The following is a 24,049-nucleotide window of genomic DNA, read 5'->3' on the forward strand; positions in this document are numbered from 1 at the left end:
ATGGGTTGGAATCGCATGCACCTGATGACAATAACACACAAAATTTCTTATTTTGAAACATTTGCCAAAAATCCAAAGTTAGACTCATTATAACTCACATACTTGTTCACTCGCCCCTACTTTTTCTTCCCCGTGTCAAGTTAGCTCAATCGATAAGGCGTTCGACTATGGTGAGAGAGGTTGCGGGTTCGAACCCTGGCGGTGCCTAGTACGCTCTCGTGGAAAATTGAGTTAGCTTGAAATTCCCCTGGACAAGGAACTTACTGCTAATTTCTCTGGTTGTAACCCGTACGAAGCTCGGGGAGCTGATCCTGGTTGCGATGGTTATTTGTGGATTGTCTAGAGTGTGCGCTCTTGAAGCAGCAAAGTCCCTGATTTGCTGTTTGATGGTTTATGGAATGATGTGGGGCCGTAGTGGTCAGCGACAACCTGTAAAGTGTGCTGAGGCTTGTGGATCAACGTCTAGGCGTTGTGCCTGTGCGTAGCGCACTATGAATGCCCTTTTTTTTTTCTTTTTTTTTTCTTCTTCTTCTCCTTCTAGGCCTACTTCTCAACGCCGGATAAACCTGAGACGAGAAGGTTACATAATGCAGTCATGTCTACAGTAGAATTCATCTCGACCTTTGCAGGACTTAAACCCCATTAAAAGCTATTAAACCAAGATAACACTCATTGAAGCAGCTCAACTGAATAAATCAGATCTTCTCTGGTTGTGCACAAGTGTCTGTTTTCAATGTGCGACATCGCAATAAAGCTGGTATTATAGCTTCAGTTGGTTAACCGATTATAAAGGAAACAAAAGGAAACAATGGTATGTGTAGCTTTGTTTACGAAATGAGACAAAGACCTGCTTTTTGTTAACCAGCATTCTTCAAAATGAGCAACATAATGATTGTTGACTTAACACGGTTTGGAAATAATTTCTTCATATTTTTGGTGTTATCTGTCGTTTACATATCCTTCCTAAAACACAAAAGTGCGACCCTCTCCAAACATCTAAATTAGCTAAAAATTTAGGACATGTTACAAAACTATATTTTCTAGAACCTATTTAGAATAGTTAAGATGTAGCTTGTACCGTTTTTTTGTGGCATCCTTCAGAAGTGAGCGGTCCGATACCAATATTTTCGGTCAAATCTCCATTCAATTAACACGGGGAGTTGGCTAGCTATGCCTTGCCCTCACTCATATTTTACAAAAGTGCGACTATTTCTGAACATCTAACCTAGCTGTAATTTTAGGTCATGTTAGAGAAATATATTTGCTAGAAGTTTGGAGAATAGCTAAAATATTGGCTGGCTATTTGTCACACAGTGATGTTAACTAGGCAAGTGCCCATTCTGCCAACGTACATCATTTTTAGGGGTCACGCGTCAATGGTGAGAGCACTGTGTATTGTGTATAGGAAAACGGACAGTAACTGCAGTATGATGCATGACAACCGGTTACCCGCAACGACACGCAGCACAGTTTACGTCTTTTACCAACAAACCGGACTAAATGGCGGATTTTTTAGATTGGTCATCAATCTGGTCATGTCAATATTGCCTTCACGGCTCACTATAGACTGGCCCCCAGTCTCGGTTCGGTTCCATCTCTGGATAATGTAACAATAAATAATTACGTAATGCCTTATGAAAAAAATGCCAACTCCCCCCTTATTTTCTTCAATGCCAAAACCCATTCCTCTTCATCCACAAATCGACGCCACTAATAACACCCACCACAGTCAACCATGCAGCAATATAGAAATATACTCGTATTATAAGTGAACGCGAAAGTCCATTGAGCGCTGATTCCGAGACTGGTCCAATCTGTTAGAGATCTCACTTCCAAATATTCGTTCAACGAAGCACGGTGATTCCGATGTCAATTACGAAAGCCCCGCCCCAGTTTCAATTCAAATATGGTAGCACAAAGCTATGCCGCGGGATGTGACGCAAGATCGGATGGGACACTTGTCAACAACTGAGAGGTATTGAGCTCAAGTGGCACGCGTCTGATAGACCCATGGTACGCGCAATAATAAAAGGCAACCACTCGACTCGGACTTAGGCCTATTGTCCATATTGCGTACATTATCGCGTGCGGTTTGCAAATGTTTGCACATTATTTAGCTAGGAAGCCTTTTCAAATATCCCCGCGCTGCCAAGCTGCGTTGATTGGTCGGATACAATATCGTTGTTTAGTCGCTTACACAAACGTTAATGTAGTGAAAACATGGACGTGGTATATAGAAAGATTGCGTGACTCCAAATCCGTAAAAGTGAACTTCCAGCAGTTTGTGGGAGCTGGAAGTCAAATTGCCTACAGACTGGGAGGGTCCGTGTATTGGGTTGATTTTTAATGCTATGTAATCTACATTACCAGTCGTTCTCCACGGACCCGAGGGAGGGTCTAGGCTCACTATTGACTATGGTGACCAGGGGCGTAGCCAGCCCTCTTTGCCAGGGTGGGCAAGGCTCCAAAAATTCCCCCAAGTTAATATATATATAATTAAAAATAGAGCGAACCGAGCATAGCGAGCGGAGCGACCACTGGCGTGTGGTCCAGGGGCCCGCTCTAGGGCTCCTGGTGGGGTCCAGGGCGAAGCCCCGAAGCTCATGGGTTTTGGGCATTTTATACCACGAGGGGAAGCCTCCTTGCATACATTTGTAACGTTTTTATGTGAAAATTTTGCCATGTAAAAAATGTTAAGTTTTGATTTTAGAATTATCTGAAAGGAAACAAAAATGAATTTACAATGCAAGAACAATACAATAAAACAATACTGATATTCTTGAGTGGATTTACAAGTTGTTTCATTCACTAATTACATTCACTAAATTATTTCCCCCTTCTACCCTTCGTTCTCTTTCTTTCTTTACATTTTCAATTTCTTCCCCCTTTCTCTCATTCCTTCCCACTTCTATTACACTCACTTAAATTACTTCCCCTCAATTCACTTCCTTAAATTCCCTGTCCTTCTTCATATTCTTCAATTTCTTCCCCTTTCTTACACTCCTTCCCCCTGTGCATGAATTGCTTCCCCACAATAAACATGTAAGTTGCTGTTCTTTTCCCGCTTTCCCCCTCGTTATCCCCCTTTCCCTATTCCTTCCCCCATCCCTCTTAGGCTTCCCTTTTGTTTTTTTCATTTCCCCTTTCCTCTTCTTTCTTTTTTTCCTTCTTTCCTTTCTTTTCCCCTTCTTTCCTTTCTTTTTCCCTTCTTTTTTTCTTTCTTTCCACCTTTCCTTTCTCTTTTTTTCCCTTCTTGCTCCAAAATTTCCCCCCAGATTTTTCCAGGGTGGGCGAGTCGCCCACCCTGCCCACCCCTAGCTACGCCACTGATGGTGACCCGGGGGGACTCGCATATTGGCACGCGTCATGTGCTTGTCAATAGACCCATCATTTCAGTAAATCTGCCACCCACACTCATAGAAATGACTTGTTCGCCTTGTTGGCGCAATTCAAAAGGAGTAAGTTTGGACAACTCAAAATAGTGTAAAAGTTGCCAAAACAAAATTCATTTCAGTTATTCGAACTTAAAAATGCTGAAAAAGCTCAAAAGTTCCGTCAACTAATCAACTTTGTTGGCATTACTTAAAAGTTGATGTAAGTCGTTGCGTCAACTTTTTAAGTAATGCCAACTTCTGAATGCAAGGTCAGGAAACATAGAAAAAAAACAAGGTTCAAAGAACAATTAGTTGAGTTATTGTAACTCAACATGTAAGTTGATGTAACTCGTTCATATTAAGTTTTGCCAACGAACAATTTCTATGAGTGCAATGACCCCCTTTTTCATCAGCTTACACTCAATGACCCCATTTTTTAGAAATTTACACCAAATCAGCAATTTTTTGTAACAATTTTAGCTTTAAAATGGCAAATTTACGCACATTTTTGCCCAGAATGTTATTTTTTGGGTCAATGCCGCCCAATTTTTAGCGTTTCCACACATAATGACCCCCATTTTCTTGGACCCGCCATGACGGATAGACCCTATAGTCTGTGTTACAGACTGGGAAACTGATCAATACCCGCGAGCTAAACCAACCTGTGTAGGAGTATAGCATGGTAAAATTAAGTTGGTTTTCCTAATCCTTTTAGAGCGTTTTATTTAAAAGGTGCCCCATGAATGTGTGCCAAAATCGCTTGCCCCCCCCTCGGCTGGCCCAAAATTGCTTGCCCCCCCCCCACCCTCCTTTTGGCTCGCCAAAATTTCTTCCCCTGCCCCCAATTTTACCCTCCTCCAGGGCTCATAATTATTGCACTGCCCTTTAGGCACAAGTACCTCACATTCTTTCATATTGCCCCCCCTTGTGTATCCTGTTGGAATAATGCCATATTTTACACATTCTACTGAAACAAGCATTTTTTATTGAAAATGTTTTTTATTCAGCTCAACATGCTCAATAGCTATTTTTGTCGACAGTTGAAAACGTTCTGTTTAGCCATAATATAGGCCTATGCCTTAGATAGGGCCATTCCAGTTGAAATCAATATCAATATAACACGCTTTAGGGAATATATTACCTTAATCTCCTACACAGGGGGTGTAGACTTCGAATGGAGTAACCCATTCAGATAACTCCATTTGAAATTCACACTCCCTGTGTGGAAAGCTGTGGAAGATTAAGATCATTATCTTCCATAGGGAGAAATTCAGTACATTTCAACTGGAACTGCCCATATGGAAGAATGAGACAGTGCATAAAACATGCAGGAAAACTTACCTAACTTACCACCCGGCTTACCACCCGGCTTACCACCCGGTTTACAACCAACGTAAAGAACATTACATGCTAAGATCCATGTCACTATTATCTTCATATTACACAATGTTACATTTTGAGAAAAATATCTGTGAAATGTCTGTAATACGCACACCATGATAAGCTATGATAAACGATAATGTTGTGATTTGGTTAATAATAGCTCATGTAGGCATAGACGTCGAATACTGAATTACCTGTAGTTGTGAAGGAACATTAAGGTGGCGCTGACTGACTTTTTCAAACTTCACATTTAGTATCAGTAACGCCGGGAGTAACGCATGGTTCTTTGGAGCGTTCAATATTTAGGCCTACGCCAGGAGGAGTGGGGGTTTTAAGTTGTGTTTTTTTGGGGGGGGGGGCTGGAGGAGGAATGTTTAATTTTAAATGAAGAAAATGGGCAAATAATCGGGAATCAGAGCAATAATTATTCATCCCTTCTCCTACATGTAGTATTTGCAGTTTGAATTCCTTCCATTTCTTTTCAGATGATATATCCGGGATGCTAATAGTCTTGTTTACTAGCAAAATCTTTATTTTTCTCAGAATACATAACAAAATGTCCTGTTAGGAAACGAAAAAAAAGAAAACATTACAGAACCAAATAATCACATATTTACAAACAAAATGTTGTTAGAAATTGTAACATTTCATTTTCATTTGTACAGGAATTTATTTATTTATTTATTTATTTATTTATTTATTTATTTATTTATTTATTTATTTATTTATTTATTTATTTATTTATTTATTTATTTATTTATTTATTTATTTATTTATTTATTTATTTATTTATTTATTTATTTATTTATTTATTTATTTTCGATCATTCAGACCCGTAGAACATGATTTCATTTTTTCGTCGCCTTAAGGGTAAACGTCACTCACCTTGGCTTCTTTTAAACATTGTGTTAATTTATTAAACTCCATTCACAAAGTCATATGTTGTCATTTTAAGGAGGAAGTTATAACTGCTAACTGGTATGATCATTTTTAAACTGAAATCAGTTCCTTGCGACCTTAATCGGAAGTTCTTCTTAGCAGTGACACTTGCGAACAAGTTAATTTTACCGGGGAATTTTATTCATATAAATAGCTTTATAATCTAATCTAATTAATTATAGTTTCCGCATACTTGGTCAATTAATTTGTATCCAATTGCCTAAATTAACATAATCAGGCGGTGAGTGGCATGGTCGGAGCGAGAGCCGGCAAAACCGCTCAGCCGTATGGTATTTTCCATACACTCGGTTAGTTTTGTGGGGTTCATTATCGAACCCCCAATATAATTTGTTAACATAGGCCTACTTGTTTGTGATATTGTAGCGTTTTAAAATTTCAAAATAATCCCATTCAATTACACGGTTGATAACGCAAATGTACTGAATTTAGAGAATGCACGGTGTTCACCACCTGCTCTGTGTCATTATACAATCCCTATAGCGCCACCTATAGTAACATTGGAAAGTCTAGTGTTCTGATAGCCTGAATCCTTCTGGCCTCTAATGGCGGCGCCTTTTATTTACCCACAATCCTTCACGTTGCTAAATGGCGGCGCCTTTTATTTACCCACAATCCTTCACGTTGCCTTATTCAATGTTCTGGTACGGTACTTTGGTAAATAATCCCTGAATAGTCATATCAAAACTTCTGGTATTTGAACACATTTTGTTTGTAATTTGTTTGTTTGTTTACCCAGGTTGGTCCATGAGGGACACATGCTAATCCATGGGAAATATATGGACCGTTCCAAGCTCATATACAATAAAAATACACAAGCCTGGATAGCCAGTGTAGGCTAATAAGATGCATGCTGGCCCAGATAGCTTTGATAAACAAAGCAAGAAATGGAAGAATATATATAGCATAATAGCAAGGAAAAGGAGAAAGGATAGAAGGCCTCTCCCAAACACAATTTTACTCTTAGCTCTTATTTCGTGAGAAAGGAAATTGGAATTCCAATCTCAAGCTCCGATGCACAGACTGTTTTTTGTCAACGGCTACAATCATGTACTCTTTTACTTTGACAAATAATTCCTCTAAAGTCACGACACCATTTCTTCTGGGTTCTAGTGCTTTAGCAACTTCATTTCTTAAGAATTATTTGAGGTACTTTTTTGAAACTCATTTGGGTCCTTTAAAACTAGCTTGAACGTCCTCGTTCCTTGGAATTTTCGGAACTTTGCTGTCATCAATTCATGCTGTTAATATTGAACTCGATTCCGACGAACGACAAAACCGTATAAGGGAATGCCTCGTTCTAACAAGAAAGGGCAATTTTGAACAGGTTCATTAGGTTTTACATTGCATATACATTGACGCCAAAGCCTGACAGTTGCAATTGTTTACAAAATTTATTATACGTTTAGCAGATTCAATTGATGTACGGTCTAAATCACCACATAGGCCTACACATAGGCCTAAACACAATAATCTACACATGTATTCAGTCAGCCATTTCCATACAAGTTCACAAATTACATTTAAAAAACATTGAAATCAATTACACTAGCAAGTAAACACCGTTTTAGGGAAAGAATATACACAATACACAGTGCTCTTACCATTGACGCGTAATCTCTATAAATTACGTATGTTAGAAGTATGGGTAATTGCCTAGTTAACGTCGCTGTGTGAAAAATAACCGGCCAATATTAAAAGTACTCTTCTAAAATTCTAGAAAATATAGTTTTGTAACATGTCCTAAACTTTTAGCTAATTTAGATGTTTGGAAATATTCGCACTTTGGTGTTTTAGTGTATGTTATAGGTAATAGTACATTGCCTAGTTAACGTCGCTGTGTGAAAAATAACCGGCCAATATTAAAAGTACTCTTCTGAAATTCTAGAAAATATAGTTTTGTAACATGTCCTAAATTTTTAGCTAATTTAGGTGTTTGGAAATATTCGCACTTTGGTGTTTTAGGAAGGATATGTAAACGACAGATAACACCAAAAATATGAAGAAATTATTTCCAAACCGTGTTACGGCCCACAGCCATTATGTTTCTCATTTTCAAGAATGTGGTTAACACTGCACAGTATTGTCTCATTTCGTGAACAAAGGCCACACAGTAATTGTTACCTTGCGTTTGCTTTATAATCGTTCACCCAACTGAAACTATAATACCAGCTCATTGCTCATAACAGACACATGTGTGTGTGTGGATTTAACCAGAGAAGATCTGATGTAACATATAGTTGAGCTGTTTTCAATGAGTGTTATCTTGGTTTAATAGCTTTTAATGGGGTTTAAGTCCTGCAAAGGTCGTGGTGAATTCTACTGTAGACATGACTGCATCATGGCAGACTTTCCTTCAACTCTGTATATCCTCACGAAAATATATCGGATATTAATCAATAGCATTAACGCGGTATGCACACACAGTAGAGTAGCCAAGGCAGGGGCGGGCCAAAGGGAAGCATACCCGGTGATACCCATGTGAAACGTCTTGCCCCCACCCCTGTATAGGAGGCTGGCTACCGTGATATTTTCGATTTAACCATTTTTGACAATTTTTGCCCACCCCCCCCTCCTTGAAAGTCGCCTTGACCCCCTCTTAAAAATCCTGGCTACACTACTGAGCAGAGTCATACCCCCCACACCCCCCCCAACCCATCCCCAAATACACTCCCACACAAACTGACAAGATAGCCTCATGTCCACATCATCGACTATGTCATGTAGAATTTCCTTGGTCTGGATATCCTCACAAACATAATTCCCGGGCATAATTCATCATGAACCATGAGGCATCTTCGTGGTATATAATAATAATAAATCGCACACAGACCTAAACTAACACACCCCACACACCACTCCCCACAAACATCCCCCACCCTACGCCAAACGCACCACTGTAATGTCTAATTTTCTTTTGCTTATAATAGTGTTATTTTTATTTTACGAAATTCAATATTAAGTCAGTGGCGGTCCAGTAAATATGTGTACCCCATGAGATGAATTATAAAGGACACCTTTTTGATATATGCCTTAAACGGCATAGAAAACGTTCAAATATCATAATGCAGCGCGAAATGTCCCGCTCGCTTCAAGATTTTAAATTTGGGTCTTTAAAATCTAACACATATGTAAAAGGGGAACGCAAATATTTGTTGGTACGTCGAGCAATTTTTGGCGAACCATTTTACGAATTCGCCCCTCATCCTACAAATATATTATTGCACAGCCCCTTCATAGATAAAGAGTTGTTCTTCCCGCTACGATGGACTCTGAGTAGGTTTCTCCTTATTGGCGTTGTCTGAAAAAAATGCAAAGGGGAACGTTTGAGCGATAGTTATCATGGTTATAAGCCATCATTTTGGTACTGGTTCACTAAAAGTTGATTTAATGAACATTGTAATGTGTTTGTTGTTTGTTTGATATTTGTTTTCTGTCTGTTTTGGTGTTTTTCTTTGTTTTTAGTTCGCTTGCTTGCAGTGTCGTGTTTGTTTCTTTCTTAACTCTCTCCACACGGGTGCAGACGATAATTTCCAAATTTTCTTTAAAAATTCAAAAATTTCAGAGTTGTGGATTTTTATGACCATATTTGGCATCAGCATGAAAAATGCATTAAATGAGTATAAACAAGCCCAGTATTGGTTCAGGGGTTTATGAGATAGCTCTTGATATTTTCAGAACTTATCATGGGTATACACGCAAAGCAGTGAGCATGGTTTAAATATGTAGGCCTATATTATTAATATGTATGAATTGAATTCGTGGGAAAGCGTTTTGAGGCCAAAATAGTATAATAAAAGTGTATTTAACCATCCACATTTTGACAAGTCACTTACCTTGGGCAGCTCGTTTGTTGCGCATTGTTATGCAGATTTTTGCGAAAGCAATTATTGCACCTGAAAAGATGTGAAAAGTACAAGGAGTGTAAGTAAAAATTTAATTCCCTATACACCCTCTTAGAAAACGGGTTCTAAGGGTGCTACGAGGGTCATTCAAAAAGTTCTACCTGTTGGGCCATAACTTTTGTTTTATTAAAGGTAGCTACTTGAAAATTTGCATACATATAGTTCGGAATGTCACCTACGGGTGGTGAAACAATCATGTCAAGACCATTTTCAGATTTTTGTTGATGACCTGAAAAACACAGTAAGATATGGTTCACCGGAAACGGTCAAAATGTGTACAATATTTACAAAGGCGTCTCAAGTACAGTGTGTTGAAGATCCCATAATTATTCCATTTGGTCATGTTATACAGTAAAAACTGTATAAAACACAAGAATAAAAATAAAATTATATATACTGGTTAAAAGGTTGCCACAAACTGAAAATGATGGACATTAATATGCACAAAACTAATAGAACAAATAGCCAGTGTAATAAAATTAGTATAAATGACCACAAACACAGTTTATGAAGATATTGACTTTAATAAAACATGGTGTAAAATTGTAGCATTATGTTGCTTTCTTTGGAATAAAATACCATAATAGATCACAAAGGGAATTAAATTTACTTTTTTGACTGAAAAATGGGTTATAGTAGCTTTAACTTTTGTATTTTATCTAAAAGCGCAGCTAGAAAATTCACGCTGTAGGGATGGACACTATGCTGATTATCAATACCTGAGATATTGCAAGATATCCCTCCAAAAAGTGGAATTCTGGGTAATTTCTGTCCATTAAAATTTTACTTTTTCAGTAATAGATGATGTTTTGGACTGTAAGGTGTATATTCATTCAAAATTTATATTATTACTAATATTATTTTTTTTGTATAAAGAGGAAAGTTCGTACAATGGCTGCACGCCTGTTTTCAAGTGCAATATCCACAGATGCGTCACCGTTTCCGGTGTACCATATCTTACTGTGTTTTTCAGGTCACCTACAAAAATCTGAAAATGGTCTTGACATGATTTTTGCACCACCTGTAGGTGACATTACTAACTATATGTATGTTAATTTCCAAGTAGCTACCTTTAACAAAACAAAAGTTATGACCCATAGAACTTTTTGAATGACCCTCGTACATACAGGACAGCAGGGATTCGGGGGTTCCAAGAAATTGCAAGAACCCCCAAATGGTTCTTTCTGGGCTTTACAGAACTTTTTCATGTCTAATATGGTTCAGAACACTTTTAGTTCTTTGTAGAACTATTTACGGTTCTACAATTTTTTAGGATCTACGTGCAAACATTGAGTGTATAATTCTTTCTTTCTTGTCCTTTCTTTGTTTGTATTTCCATTTACTTTTTGACATTAAGTTTGCTTAATTTGTATGTCCGTTTAGTAACTGTGTGGAAAGTGGCACTCTCTTTTTAAAAAATAAACAAAAACATGATAATTACTATTAGTGTCATTATTTTCATGTGAGTGAGATATACATCAATTAAAAAAATAGTAATTTTTTATCATAGAACAGTATGCTTCGACTATATTTATAAATACGTTTTTAACGCACATGACCACCTCTGCGCTGCCATAACAGCTTGTAGACAGTAAGTCTCGACGTAACCTTCTGCATAGCGGGTGGTCTTCCAATACATTTGAATGCAAAGGCGGAACAACATGAGACTACTGTGCAGCAAAATTGTCTATTTTGTTCAACTTTGTGATTATATATATTGAAAACGTTTCCGTTGTTGATTTTTTTTCCGTCGTCAATTACTTTCAAAATGTTGTTTTTTGGTAACATTATACAAATTCGGAATCCCCCATGTGTAATAATTTAGCTATTTAATTAATACTTAATTAAATTTGATGATATTTATCTACAGAGTTCTTATCCTTTTCTGTTGGTCACGCTTGCTGGTCTTGGTATGTCGTGTCCATGGGTCACGTGAGTATTTATAAAGATGTATTTATAAATATAGTCGAAGCATAATGTAGAAATAACCACAATTCTTACCAGGAATGCCGACAACCATAGGCAACACTATTCCGATCAGATCAACTTTAGATAGCCCATACAACGACCATTCCTCTTCCTTAGATTTCGACTTCGGTGTTCCAGTAATTCTAGTGGTTGGTCTTGGCGTTGTTTGTGTTTTTTGTATATCCGGTTTTCCTACGAACAGAAGAAAGCGTAATTCGTGTACCTATCTATCGGCCTATCTAATATATAATTTTATTATCTTGATCATGTTGATGTTTTCCTATATCGTCAGTCTACTATACTCTAATTTTATGTCTTTCGGTGCAAAAAGTTTTGAAATGTTCACGGTCCACAGTGTCATCGCCCCGATATCTTCATGGCAGAAATCGCCATGGTAGGTTGAATCCACAGCCACGCATGGCCATTTTGTTCCGACCTTTAAGACGCATAATGAGCCGAGGGACATCCCGACTAAGGCTACTGTCAATACCTCGGTAATTGACTTCTCTACTGTGTAAGTGAGCTTGTATACGACATGTGAGTGTGTGCTCACACTACGCTGTGTGTGACCTCTGTGTGTGAGTGAACATGTATACGCCATGTGAGTGAGTGCTCACATCAGAAAATCATAATATTTTTGTCAGTTTATGAGTTCAAGACGCACGCTTCTTTCTCAAGACGCAAGCTAACGACTATCATATCCGTTGAACATATATGTTCAAGTGCAAGGAACCAGATCTGGTTTCTTTATACGAAATCATTTACGGGAGATATTCATCATTTTCTATCCCGGTATCCAAAGATTTATCGTCTGAATATCAATCGTGCATAGCACATTTACGTGTATCGATCCCGGGTATTCATTTCAATGTCTCTGGCTGTATAATGTAATTATTAACCGGGCGATGTCGGTGTGCGGTCAATATTTTGCGTAGATTTCTGAGATATATGCATACACTTTTTTAATTTCTTTTTAAAATGTACTTTCATACCTTTTGTAATAGGCTTATTTTCAGTTAATCCTGGATCCGGTCTGGCTGGGGGATCGGTTACCAGAGGATTACTAGCTGTGGAGACAGAATGACAACATATGTTTATATACTCGTATCATATAGTTTCATAGTTCTAGTAAACAGTAATCAATGTGGATGTTTCGAAGTCTAGCAAACTCCTTTTTTCATCACTGTTCATGTTGTGACGATCTTCTGTTTACCGCAGAGGATGCTGGTTGGTTAGCAACTCGGTTGCCAGATGTACTAGTCTTGAGAAGATCGTCAAACACGTAACTAAGATTGTATTGCCCTTGTCTCTGTTCATAATGATTCCTTGCTTTCTGAATGCTACTGCCTCTTTAAACCAACGTGTGCACCTATCTGTCTCTTTGCCCAGTACCTTAGCAGCAAACACAAAAACATTTTAAAAACATTTTAAATAAGTTATATTTTGGCTTTTGGTTTGGGTAAAAACGTTTTAATAACATTAAAATGTCGGGTTATACAAAGGTCATGATAACGTTTTAAAACGTTTTGTATGAACACACACTACAACAATATTTTTAAATGTTTTCAAAAAATGTTATTGTAAACTATTTTTGCAAACATTTTTGGCCAAATATTGTGTCAATACTTATATAACATTATGTTAAAATATTTGAACCCAGCAAACACAGAAATATTCTTAAAATGTTTTTTCAAAACCTTTTAATAACATTTAAATGTCGGGTTATATAAAGGTCATGAAAACGTTTTAAAACGTTATTGAAAATATTTTGGGCAAACATTTTTCGCAAAATATTTTTTCAACCCCAAAATAACATTCTGTTTAAAATGTTTTGTATCAAGTTTTCAAGAATGTTTTTGGAATGTTATTAAAATGTTTTTATACCCTTTATATAACCCTACATTTAAACGTTTTCTGTAAAACATTTTTGTTTGCTGAGCAGTAGATTATCAAAAAATGTTTTTTAAGGGTATGAAAACGTTTTATACTCTTAATGTACCCTTTATATAACCCGACATTTAAACGTTTTCTGACAACCTTTTATAACCTTTTGCGAATGATGTCGAAAACGTTTTGTGTTTGCTGGGTTAGCAGGTTTGACAGGTTTTAAACATGTTTACAAATTTATTACAACAAAGTTTATTTAATCTGTAAACAAAACACAGTTCTTGCAGTGTAACCGTTATTTAATACCTTATTCACATGTCGCACCATTCCAGTTTTCACGACACGCACATAGGAAATCTGTGTGTTTATTAGTGTTCACATGTCGCACCAGTCCAGTTTTCTCAGCACGCACATAGGAAATCTGTGTGTTTATTAGTGTTGACATGTCGCACCAGTCCACTTTTCTCGACACGCGCATATGAAATCTAGTGTGTTTATTACCTTGTTCACATGTCGCACCAGTCCACTTTTCTCGACACGCGCATGCATAGGATATCTATGTTTATTACCTTCTTCACCGTTGTCGCACCAGTCCAGTTTTCTCTACACGCACACAGGAAATCTGTGTGTTTATTACCTTCTTCACATGTCGCCGTTATTTAATACCTTATTCACATGTCGCACCATTCCAGTTTTCACGACACGCACATAGGAAATCTGTGTGTTTATTAGTGTTCACATGTCGCACCAGTCCAGTTTTCTCAGCACGCACATAGGAAATCTGTGTGTTTATTAGTGTTGACATGTCGCACCAGTCCACTTTTCTCGACACGCGCATATGAAATCTAGTGTGTTTATTACCTTGTTCACATGTCGCACCAGTCCAGTTTTCTCGACACGCACATAGGAAATCTGTATGTTTAGTCCAGTTTTCTGGACACACCCATAGGAAATCTGTATGTTTATTACCTTATTCACATGTCGCACCAGTCCAGTTTTCTCGACACGCACATAGGAAATCTGTGTGTTTATTACCTTGTTCACATGTCGCACCAGTCCAGTTTTCTTGACACGCGCACACATGAAATCTGTGTGTTTATTACCTTGTTCACATGTCGCACCAGTCCAGTTTTCTGACACGCGCATAGAAAATCTGTGTGTTTATTACCTTGTTTACATGTCGCACCAGTCCAGTTTTCTCGACACGCACATAGGAAATCTGTATGTTTATTACCTTGTTCACATGTCGCACCAGTCCAGTTTTCTCGACACGCACATAGGAAATCTGTATGTTTATTCTTCTTCTTCCAAGAACAGTCTCCACCGTTTCTACAGGGGTTGGTATTACATGAATATGCTGCAAAATTATAGAAATAAATATGAAAAAATGGAAGCAAAATGAATTTTTATGAAACTTTTGGCAGTATTTTTTCGGCTTGACTCGGAGATGGTCGCCCCATATAATATGGAATTTGGTGATAGTGATTTCAGGTTCGTTGTTACGCAAACCCATTTTACGTGGAAACAACATGAAGATTTATTGGTCCAAAAAAACACCCCGAAGGACCAATAGTCTAAAACTAAACCGGGGTTCCACAATCCAAAAGGTAGATTGTCCGAAACGAAAGAAAGAAAAAAAGAAAGTAAGAAAGTATTGATGATTCGTTGATTTATTTGATTTGATTTGATTCACAGTGAGTAGATTTGATTTTAGCTGATGATTTTTGTTGGTAGTGTATTTTGTACTCACCTGATCCATCGCAGATTTGAGATCCGTCTGGACACCGACAGATATGATTGTTATGCGGTGCAGCGCGACAAGTCGCCCCTGCTGAGCTACACGGGTCTGGATTGCATGCTGATGACAAAGAACAAAATGTTTCTTTTAAGTAGGGTACCTGCAGGTAATATGGGACCATTAAGGACGTTTAGCTTATTTGCATAAAAACTAAAGAAGATATGCCCACAAGAGATTGTTATGATGAACAACCTGTCCTTCAAGATTAATAAAACAGGCAATGTTACCTTGTTTTTATGTTTGTTTGGACGCTATGACGTCAAAATGACGTCATCGTCAAGTGTCCCATATTACCTGCATGTGCAGGTAATATGGGACACTGTGTTATCTCTATGGTGAAAATCAAAAAGTTCAGAAAATCACTCTTTTGTTCTAAAAACATTTTTGTTACATGATTTTGAATGTTAAATGCAAATTTCTACAAGAAAATTCAATTTTCTAAATAGTTTTGCTTTTCGCATTGACAATGCACACAATTTCCTATGTGTCCCATATTACCTGCACCCATTCAGTTGAAAATCAGAGAAAATAATCATTTATAAAAGGAAAGTGCCACTTGACAGTGGAATTTTACCTGCTGATAAGCTTAACCCATCACCTAAAGATCATAAAAAATGACAAATGCCCCCTCAGTACCAGAGTTTTTGGATACACAATTATAAAATGTGACGTCATTGATTTTATATCAGGCCAAAAAAACGACATAATTTTTTGGGCAATTTCACTCTTTTTGGCATTGATTTCCAAGAGTTTGATACACAGACTCCAAAACTGCATTTCTAGAAGCACAATTGATGTCTCTAAACACTTAACAAATCAACTTAAAGTGTTTACCTTCTCTAAGCTACTTTTTGTTAAAATGAAAACAGGTGTCCCATATTACCTGCTGTCCCATATTACCTGCAGCTACCCTATATTGTTTGTCAAAAATGCATAGTTTGAGTCACTCAATCACTCACCCATCCACACAATCACTGTCAAAAATGCATAGTTTGAGTCACTCAATCACTCACCCATCCACATAATCACTGTCAAAAATGCATAGTTTGAGTCACTCAATCACTCACCCATCCACACAATCACTGTCAAATATGCACAGTTTGAGTCACTCAATCACTCACCCATCCACACAATTACTGTCAAAAATGCATAGTTTGAGTCACTCAATCACTCACCCATACACACAATCACTGTCAAAAATGCATAGTTTGAGTCACTCAATCACTTACCCATACACACAATCACTGTCAAAATGCATAGTTTGAGTCACTCAATCACTCACCCATCCACACAATCACTGTCAAATATGCTTAGTTTGAGTCACTCAATCACTCACCCATCCACACAATCACTGTCAAATATGCATAGTTTGAGTCACTCAATCACTCACCCATCCACACAATCATTGTCAAATATGCATAGTTTGAGTCACTCAATCACTCACCCATACACACAATCACTGTCAAAAATGCATAGTTTGAGTCACTCAATCACTCACCCATACACACATTCACTGTCAAAAATGCATAGTTAGAGTCACTCAATCACTCACCCATCCACACAATCACTGTCAAAAATACATAGTTTGAGTCACTCAATCACTCACCCATCCACACAATCACTGTCAAATATGCATAGTTTGAGTCACTCAATCACTCACCCATCCACATAATCACTGTCAAAATGCATAGTTTGAGTCACTCAATCACTCACCCATACACACAATCACTGTCAAATATGCATAGTTTGAGTCACTCAATCACTCACCCATACACACAATCACTGTCAAAAATGCATAGTTTGAGTCACTCAATCACTCACCCATCCACACAATCACTGTCAAATATGCATAGTTTGAGTCACTCAATCACTCACCCATCCACACAATCACTGTCAAATATGCATAGTTTGAGTCACTCAATCACTCACCCATCCACACAATCACTGTCAAAAATGCATAGTTTGAGTCACTCAATCACTCACCCATCCACACAATCACTGTCAAATATGCATAGTTTGAGTCACTCAATCACTCACCCATACACACAATCACTGTCAAATATGCATAGTTTGAGTCACTCAATCACTCACCCATCCACACAATCACTGTCAAATATGCATAGTTTGAGTCACTCAATCACTCACCCATCCGCACAATCACTGTCAAAAATGCATAGTTTGAGTCACTCAATCACTCACCCATACACACAATCACTGTCAAAAATGCATAGTTTGAGTCACTCAATCACTCACCCATACACACAATCACTGTCAAAAATGCATAGTTTGAATCACTCAATCACTCACCCATACACACAATCACTGTCAAATATGCATAGTTTGAGTCACTCAATCACTCACCCATCCACACAATCACTGTCAAATATGCATAGTTTGAGTCACTCAATCAATCACCCATATACACACAATCACTGTCAAAAATGCATAGTTTGAGTCACTCAATCACTCACCCATCCACACAATCACTGTCAAATATGCATAGTTTGAGTCACTCAATCACTCACCCATACACACAATCACTGTCAAATATGCATAGTTTGAGTCACTCAATCACTCACCCATCCACACAATCACTGTCAAATATGCATAGTTTGAGTCACTCAATCACTCACCCATACACACAATCACTGTCAAATCATTCAACGTCTCCCTGCCTTACTCATTCAATCACTAACCAATTAGCTCGCTCGCTCACTCACTCACTCACTCACTCACACACTCACTCACGCACTCAATCAATCAATCAATCAATCAAACAAACAAACAAACAAACAAACAAACAAACAATCGATCAATCAATCAATCAATTAATCACCTGGGGGAACAGAAATGATAGGTAAAGTAGAAATACGTTCAAATATTCCTAATCGTTGAACTCGAACTATATAATCAGATATAAATTTAACGGTTTAAATGTGGGCTTCAAAAATGTGGGGGAAAATGATATTTTGGTAAGTTAAAGACAAAGATTTTGGCATATCGAAAGGAGGGTGATCCAGCGAATTTTGGCAACAATTTTAATAATTCACCCTCGGGTATACACATAATAATTGCACAGCCCAACTTACCATCAGACTTAGGGTTAGGCTTATTCTTGCCACCAGGCGGCGCACCAACGTAAAGAACATTCAATGCTAAGATCCACGTCACTATTAATATCTTCATATTACACCATCTTACATTTTGAGAGAAATCTTTTGAAACGTCTGTAAAACGCACTTCATGATGCGAATTTGTCAATTTTATTAGACGTCGAATGCTGACAATCTGTGAAGAAAATGGTAGATAAAAGTTTTGTTAAGGTGACGCTGAATTGCTATAAGATGAAAAGAAACATGTGCATTTATTATTCACTTTGAGCTATTCCAGTGGAAATCCCCTATGGAAGACATACTTAATCTCCCACACAGGAGGTGTAGATTTCTAATGGAGTCACCCATTAGCCTTTTTGAAGTATTGCGGGCACAAAAGGAGAGGGCGTACTTTGGTTTGGGTAGTCTTTTGTATACTTCTCAGCTGACAAAAGATTACCGAAATCAAAGTACGCCCTCTCCTTTAGTGCCCGCCATATTTCAAAAAATGTAAGAAAAGAGGTTTTTTTAGGTTTAGGGTTTTTGTTTTTGTTTTTGTTTTTTTGTGTGTTTTTGCTTTTTTTGCTATTTTTTTGTTGTTGCTAAATTGACAAACTACAACAGTAACAGGCAGGAAAACGATGAGGGCTCCTTTTTATAATTATAAGGGGTTAGACCCTTAGAGTTCCATAAAAACACTTGCAAATGATTCATGCTCACTAATTAACTTGTTTATCAGCATTAACGTTTTACTAAAGTGTTATAAACTTATTAAAATTTAATATGAAAATTTGATATGAAAAATATATGGATTGATCCCAGAAAGTGAGGAGGTGGACGCAAACATAGGTATTGGAGGAGACGAAATATTATTTTTTTTATTTGGCCTAACGAGGAAGTTAACTGATTAATTTGAAATCAGTTCTTCGTGACCTTATTGACAGTTTTTAGCAGTGACACTTGATAAGTGAACTTTTTTCACGGGCATATTCATAATTGTCATATTATTAATTATAGCTTCCTTCATACTTTGTCAATTTGTGTCAAATTGTCCGCTTATTCTACATTAGGTAAATATCATTATTTTTTAGATCCGTTAAATATACGCTAAACGCTGCTGCGCGGAGGGATACAGTTAATGCTTTACGCGCAAGCGAATTTGGGAGTAAACGGTTCCAAGTTTTAGAATCCTGCGTACGGAGCTTGGATCATACATAAATATCGAATATTTATACAAAAAGTTCCGAAATACAAGGGGCAGTCAGTATGTAATAAGAGTTGACTTGTTGACGTCATATGTGGATTGTTTTCATGGCATTCAGTTCTCAATGATTAAACACTGTAGGCCCTACCTTTGTCTTTAAAACAACACATGTAAAAATTATATCACACACACACATGATTACGTAACAGCATTAGCATAAAATCAATGGTGTAGAGTCACCTGCCGAAATTGAGTCGTTTTTGTTATCAAGGGAAATAAGAGGCTGAAATGAGGTATTGTTGTATTTTTTATATTTTCTCTGGAATTAAAATATGGAGAATGCTGCCTTTTAGAATAGTAGGCCTAATAGAACACAAACTATCAGTTCATAGAACCATGTTTGTTGGGCTGTAAAGGTTTTAGTTTATTTAAAATGCGTGGTCAAATATGTCTTATTTTTGACAAAAACAAGACTTTTTTTCTATGAAAATCTTGATATTGATAGCAAACGTGGAAATGTTTTTTTGCCAGTTCTGTTGACTAATCTCCCGACATTATAACGGGAGTCTCCATGGAAAATATTTGAAACCGTGATTAAAATATAACTGTTATTCTACTATTGTTATAGTTGTACAAAAGTAGTGGAACAGAGAGAGAGGCCATCGTTTGAATGAGAAATTTATTTTTAAAACTTTTCTGTTCATTTCAGGTTGAGGTCATCCATAAAAATTCATAAGAATATTTAAATTAAAATTTTCATATCATTTTGTAATATTTTAGGCCCTATTTACATGGCATTTTGCAATTTTCGTGCATTTCCAGCATGTTGTATCGGTCATCCTACCTACGCATGCGCAGATTGTTGTTTGATTTGCACCAGTTATCATCGCACTGAGTACCAGCTCTCACACGTGACCAGTCATTATATTTTAGTCTGTTTCATTTTGGAGATAATTACTGTCATTTGTAATAACTGCTTTTTCATTTTCGCCATAATAATTTTGCTTCCATTTAAGCCCTAAAATTGTTGAAGTTTCCAGACGTCCCATTTCCATCCAAATTTAATGGCAAGTCTCATATTTTACCAACAGCAAACTAAAGACCTAGTGTTTATTCCTACCCAAAATTAGCCATATGCACCTTGTACTTTTGCTGTTCTCGGACATTTTAAACACGTGTCTTTGCTGTAATTTAAAAGGCCCGCCTTTTTTTGCGTGATTTGGCAGTGTCCCTAGTCTATTGATTTTATGCTAATGCTGTTACGTAGTCATGTGTGTGATATTATTTTTACATGTGTTATTTGAAAGGTACAGTGTTTATGTAATCATTGAGAAATGCCATGAAAACAATTCAAATATGACGTCACAAGTCAACTCTTATTACATACTGACTGCCCCTCGTAATAGCCTTCAAACAGAAACTTTGGTAGGTTAGCATCGGATTCTTTCTTTCGCTTGGACAGAACCGGGCATACGGGGCGGACGCGGGGTGGAGGGGGTCTGGGGCACACGTACCCCCTAAATAGAGGGACGTTTATCCAAATGGAAGAAAAAATTAAACAATAATTGCCCTATGCATCTTCCTTTTAGCCCGAAATAGCTATTTTAGGGCAGGGTAAGATTGCAAACGTTTGCGCGCTTGTCGCGCACCTGGTCTACTAATAAATTAGCAAAACCTTCATTTGGGGATAAATAGTCTGAAATTGAATTTTGTTGGCGCGCAAATGTCATTGTATAAGATTGGAACACTGCGTTTCCCCTCAATTTTACTGCTTCCGCCGTAACTGGAAACGGAAACCTCCTAACTACCTCGGCCCTTCGCGCCCATGACATGATGACATTTTAGATTCAACTTACCGTGTTAATATCCTAAACCACGTACACAACTCGATGTCGAAATCGTAAACTAAGTTTAATAATTCTGTCCAATCATGGTATACATAATATTTTCCTTTTTAACGAAACTAAACGAAGCTGGCAAAGTAAATGAACTCCAACGTTTTAATAAAAATAATCCAAGCAAAAGTTATCCACTATCACTTAGGGCAGGAGTGTGTTTAATCATTATGAATGGGCTTGAAACATGTTGTGCAAATGCCATTGTCAAGTCAACGAAAATGATTCACTGAGATATAAAATCCCTAAATACCCTCCCTGTTCTATAGATTTTGACATTTATCCCTGTTAATAAACTTTGGCACAGGCATCGACTTTGTCAGAAAAAGTCAAGTTGCTAAAACTACCCACACAAAGTGAAGCGTATGAATCTATTAATATCAACTTATCCCGGGCAACTTATGTTCGTCAAGAAAGGACTTACGAGTGTGTTAGCCACGGACGCGGATTGGTAATGCACTCGTTGGTCCTTACTTGCCGAACTAACTTTATATAGCGTAAGAGTTGATATAGAAATCGTGGAAGTAGCCCAATTAATGTATATAACCGGCGGTTCTGGCAATTATTTCATCTACTAGTATATTACTAATATTATATTGTAAATGAATACTAATCCTGTGGAGTGGTTTTCTAGCTACATCGAAGGAAGTTGCCAATTACAACTTTAGCATAATATTATGTAGGCCCTGCTATACCCACTTTACCCTACTTTTTCATTTTCAAACAAGTGTAGTTAGGGACGTATCATTATCGGGGGGGGGTACTGGATTTGTTTGGGGAAAATCCATCAGAAGTTTTGCTTCTCTTCCCCTTCTTGAGGCTGAACCCCTTATGAATTTATTTGCATTATTTGCCCTCTTCGGCTTTTGGCCTAAGAATGATGAAGGTCCAATCCTGGATTATAGCTAACCGTTACCATGGTTACACACATAACCTATTCTTGTTTCGTTATTTTCATGCTTATAAATCGAAACAAGCAAGCTAGATTTTGAATTTAAAACGGTAAGATCTATGTGCAAATCTAAAAACTTAATTTGTTCTCGATCGAATCTTGACATTTCAGAGACTTTAATACTCATCAAGACGTAATTTGTTTCGGATTTTTATCATTTAATTTCCAGTGGCACTTATACAATAGTACCATATAGGGGACACATCCAACGATATTATCCATTTTGAGGTAGAGAGAATAAAGTTTAACACAGTGCAACAAGTTAAACTCAATTTACCCTTGCTAAGAAATGGGCCAATCCATGTTATTGTTTACCGGGTCAGATGTCAATCATTGTCATGCAGATAAATTTGTATTGTTTGGCTCGACCCGGGAACCAATGGGATTTGCCGCCTTCGCGGGTTTCGGGCGTGATTAGGTAGTGATTTATTCACTGTTGGTTTTGTATTGGACACGACAACAACAAAAATCTTTGGCTACCGATTCTTAGAAATCAACAGCAACTTCATAAGCCATAAACAACTGACTGATTGATGATAAAAAATCAAGCTTTGGGAAGCTTAAAATGTGCACGTTTACTGCATCAATAACAAGGACACGCTGATTTTTCTACCTTGTTTCTGCTTACTGCACAACAATATAATCATGATTCAGGTTCCGAATTTAATGCTGCGCTATGTATAATTGGTGGCGAGTTCGGCGCTGGCATGCAGTGCTAAAACTTGGATGTAAAAAATATTTATACATGTAGTAATATCAACATTTTGTGCACGTTTTGTGAGCTAGCCGAAGTCAGTATTCTATACAATCGTCGTGGAAAATTACGGTAGACGAATCCTACTGAACAGCACAACATGCACGCAAAGCAGTCATCTTCAAGACTTCATGAAATTTGTGGTTGAGTAATTTCTGATTAGACGGAGAAATATCCGGGTGAGAATAAATTTATTTAATTTATGTATAATGCGGGAGTCGAAATTGTATTTAAATGCATCTAAATAATATTTAATGGTGTTTTCTTGCACACGAAAAGTGCTCCAAAACTTTGCAATTCCTGTGGCTTTACGCATTTAATATTAATGTTTGTTTACCAAGTGTGGTTCTATGAATAATTCATGAGGTGTAATTGTTATGGCCAACACGGGCAGGGTTTTACAATGCACATGTAGCCATTATCCAAATAAGGCAAGGCGTAATAAAAGGCGCGCTCATTATGACGTCAGGGTCCTTGAGAATTTGACATGGGCGAATCAATCGATATCCCGATTGGCAAACAATGACTTCCCATTGCAAATCAATGGCGATTTTTTCCGGTGTCATCGTATACATTTGAGCCATAGTTTTTACCCGGCGAATTTGGACAAATATTACCAAAGTTACAGCAATTGTCGAATCAGTGTGGCAGCTCGGAATTCGGGATGACAAAATTTAAGCAAATTAAACTATCGTTTTTGATTGCGTCGGTTCATTTAAGTAGGTTTTTTTTTTAGCATCGGGTATGTTTTTAGGGTAAAGTTGACAGTCGTATTTTAATTTGGTGCCGAATTCAGTTCAAGCAGTGCCAAGAAATATTGTCAGTTTTCTTGAAATTAATGTGGTTATCATTCAAGGGATCCCTTTTATAGTTAAAACTC

At 37.4% G+C, this 24,049-nt stretch overlaps 2 protein-coding genes across 2 annotated transcripts in view; both read right to left on the minus strand.

Annotated features, from left to right (window-relative positions):
* Positions 1-4,812, minus strand: part of LOC140165486 (uncharacterized) — a 15,469-nt gene extending 10,657 nt beyond the window's left edge. The window contains exons 1-2 of the mRNA XM_072188777.1: positions 4,716-4,812; positions 1-21 (exon numbers count right to left, since the gene is read on the minus strand). The exon at positions 1-21 is cut by the window's left edge and continues 93 nt beyond it. Of these exons, the coding sequence (XP_072044878.1) occupies positions 1-21; positions 4,716-4,812 (118 nt within the window). The remainder of the gene's footprint in view (positions 22-4,715) is intronic.
* Positions 4,813-8,665: 3,853 nt separating this feature from the next.
* LOC140165302 (EGF-like repeat and discoidin I-like domain-containing protein 3) lies at positions 8,666-21,634 on the minus strand. The gene is made up of 8 exons (XM_072188640.1): positions 21,425-21,634; positions 18,362-18,560; positions 15,225-15,332; positions 14,709-14,831; positions 12,580-12,654; positions 11,621-11,779; positions 9,551-9,610; positions 8,666-9,015 (listed from the first exon to the last, which is right to left on the minus strand). Exons 2-8 carry the CDS (start codon positions 18,456-18,458, stop codon positions 8,975-8,977), a joined length of 663 nt encoding a protein of 220 aa, XP_072044741.1. The 5' UTR covers positions 18,459-18,560; positions 21,425-21,634; the 3' UTR covers positions 8,666-8,974.
* Between the last annotated feature and the right edge of the window lie 2,415 nt (positions 21,635-24,049).

The sequence above is a fragment of the Amphiura filiformis genome, chromosome 12 (genome assembly GCF_039555335.1).
Source record: "Amphiura filiformis chromosome 12, Afil_fr2py, whole genome shotgun sequence".
NCBI lineage: Eukaryota > Metazoa > Echinodermata > Ophiuroidea > Amphilepidida > Amphiuridae > Amphiura > Amphiura filiformis.

Excerpts from the sequence above, each read along its gene's own strand:
- LOC140165302 (XM_072188640.1), bottom strand. The coding sequence starts at position 18,458 with ATGAAGATATTAATAGTGACGTGGATCTTAGCATTGAATGTTCTTTAC. Across the intron at positions 14,832-15,224 it reads TCAAATCTGCGATGGATCAG|CATATTCATGTAATACCAAC; the intron begins GTGAGTACAAAA and ends ATAATTTTGCAG. Across the intron at positions 9,016-9,550 it reads CAACAAACGAGCTGCCCAAG|ACAACGCCAATAAGGAGAAA; the intron begins GTAAGTGACTTG and ends CATTTTTTTCAG.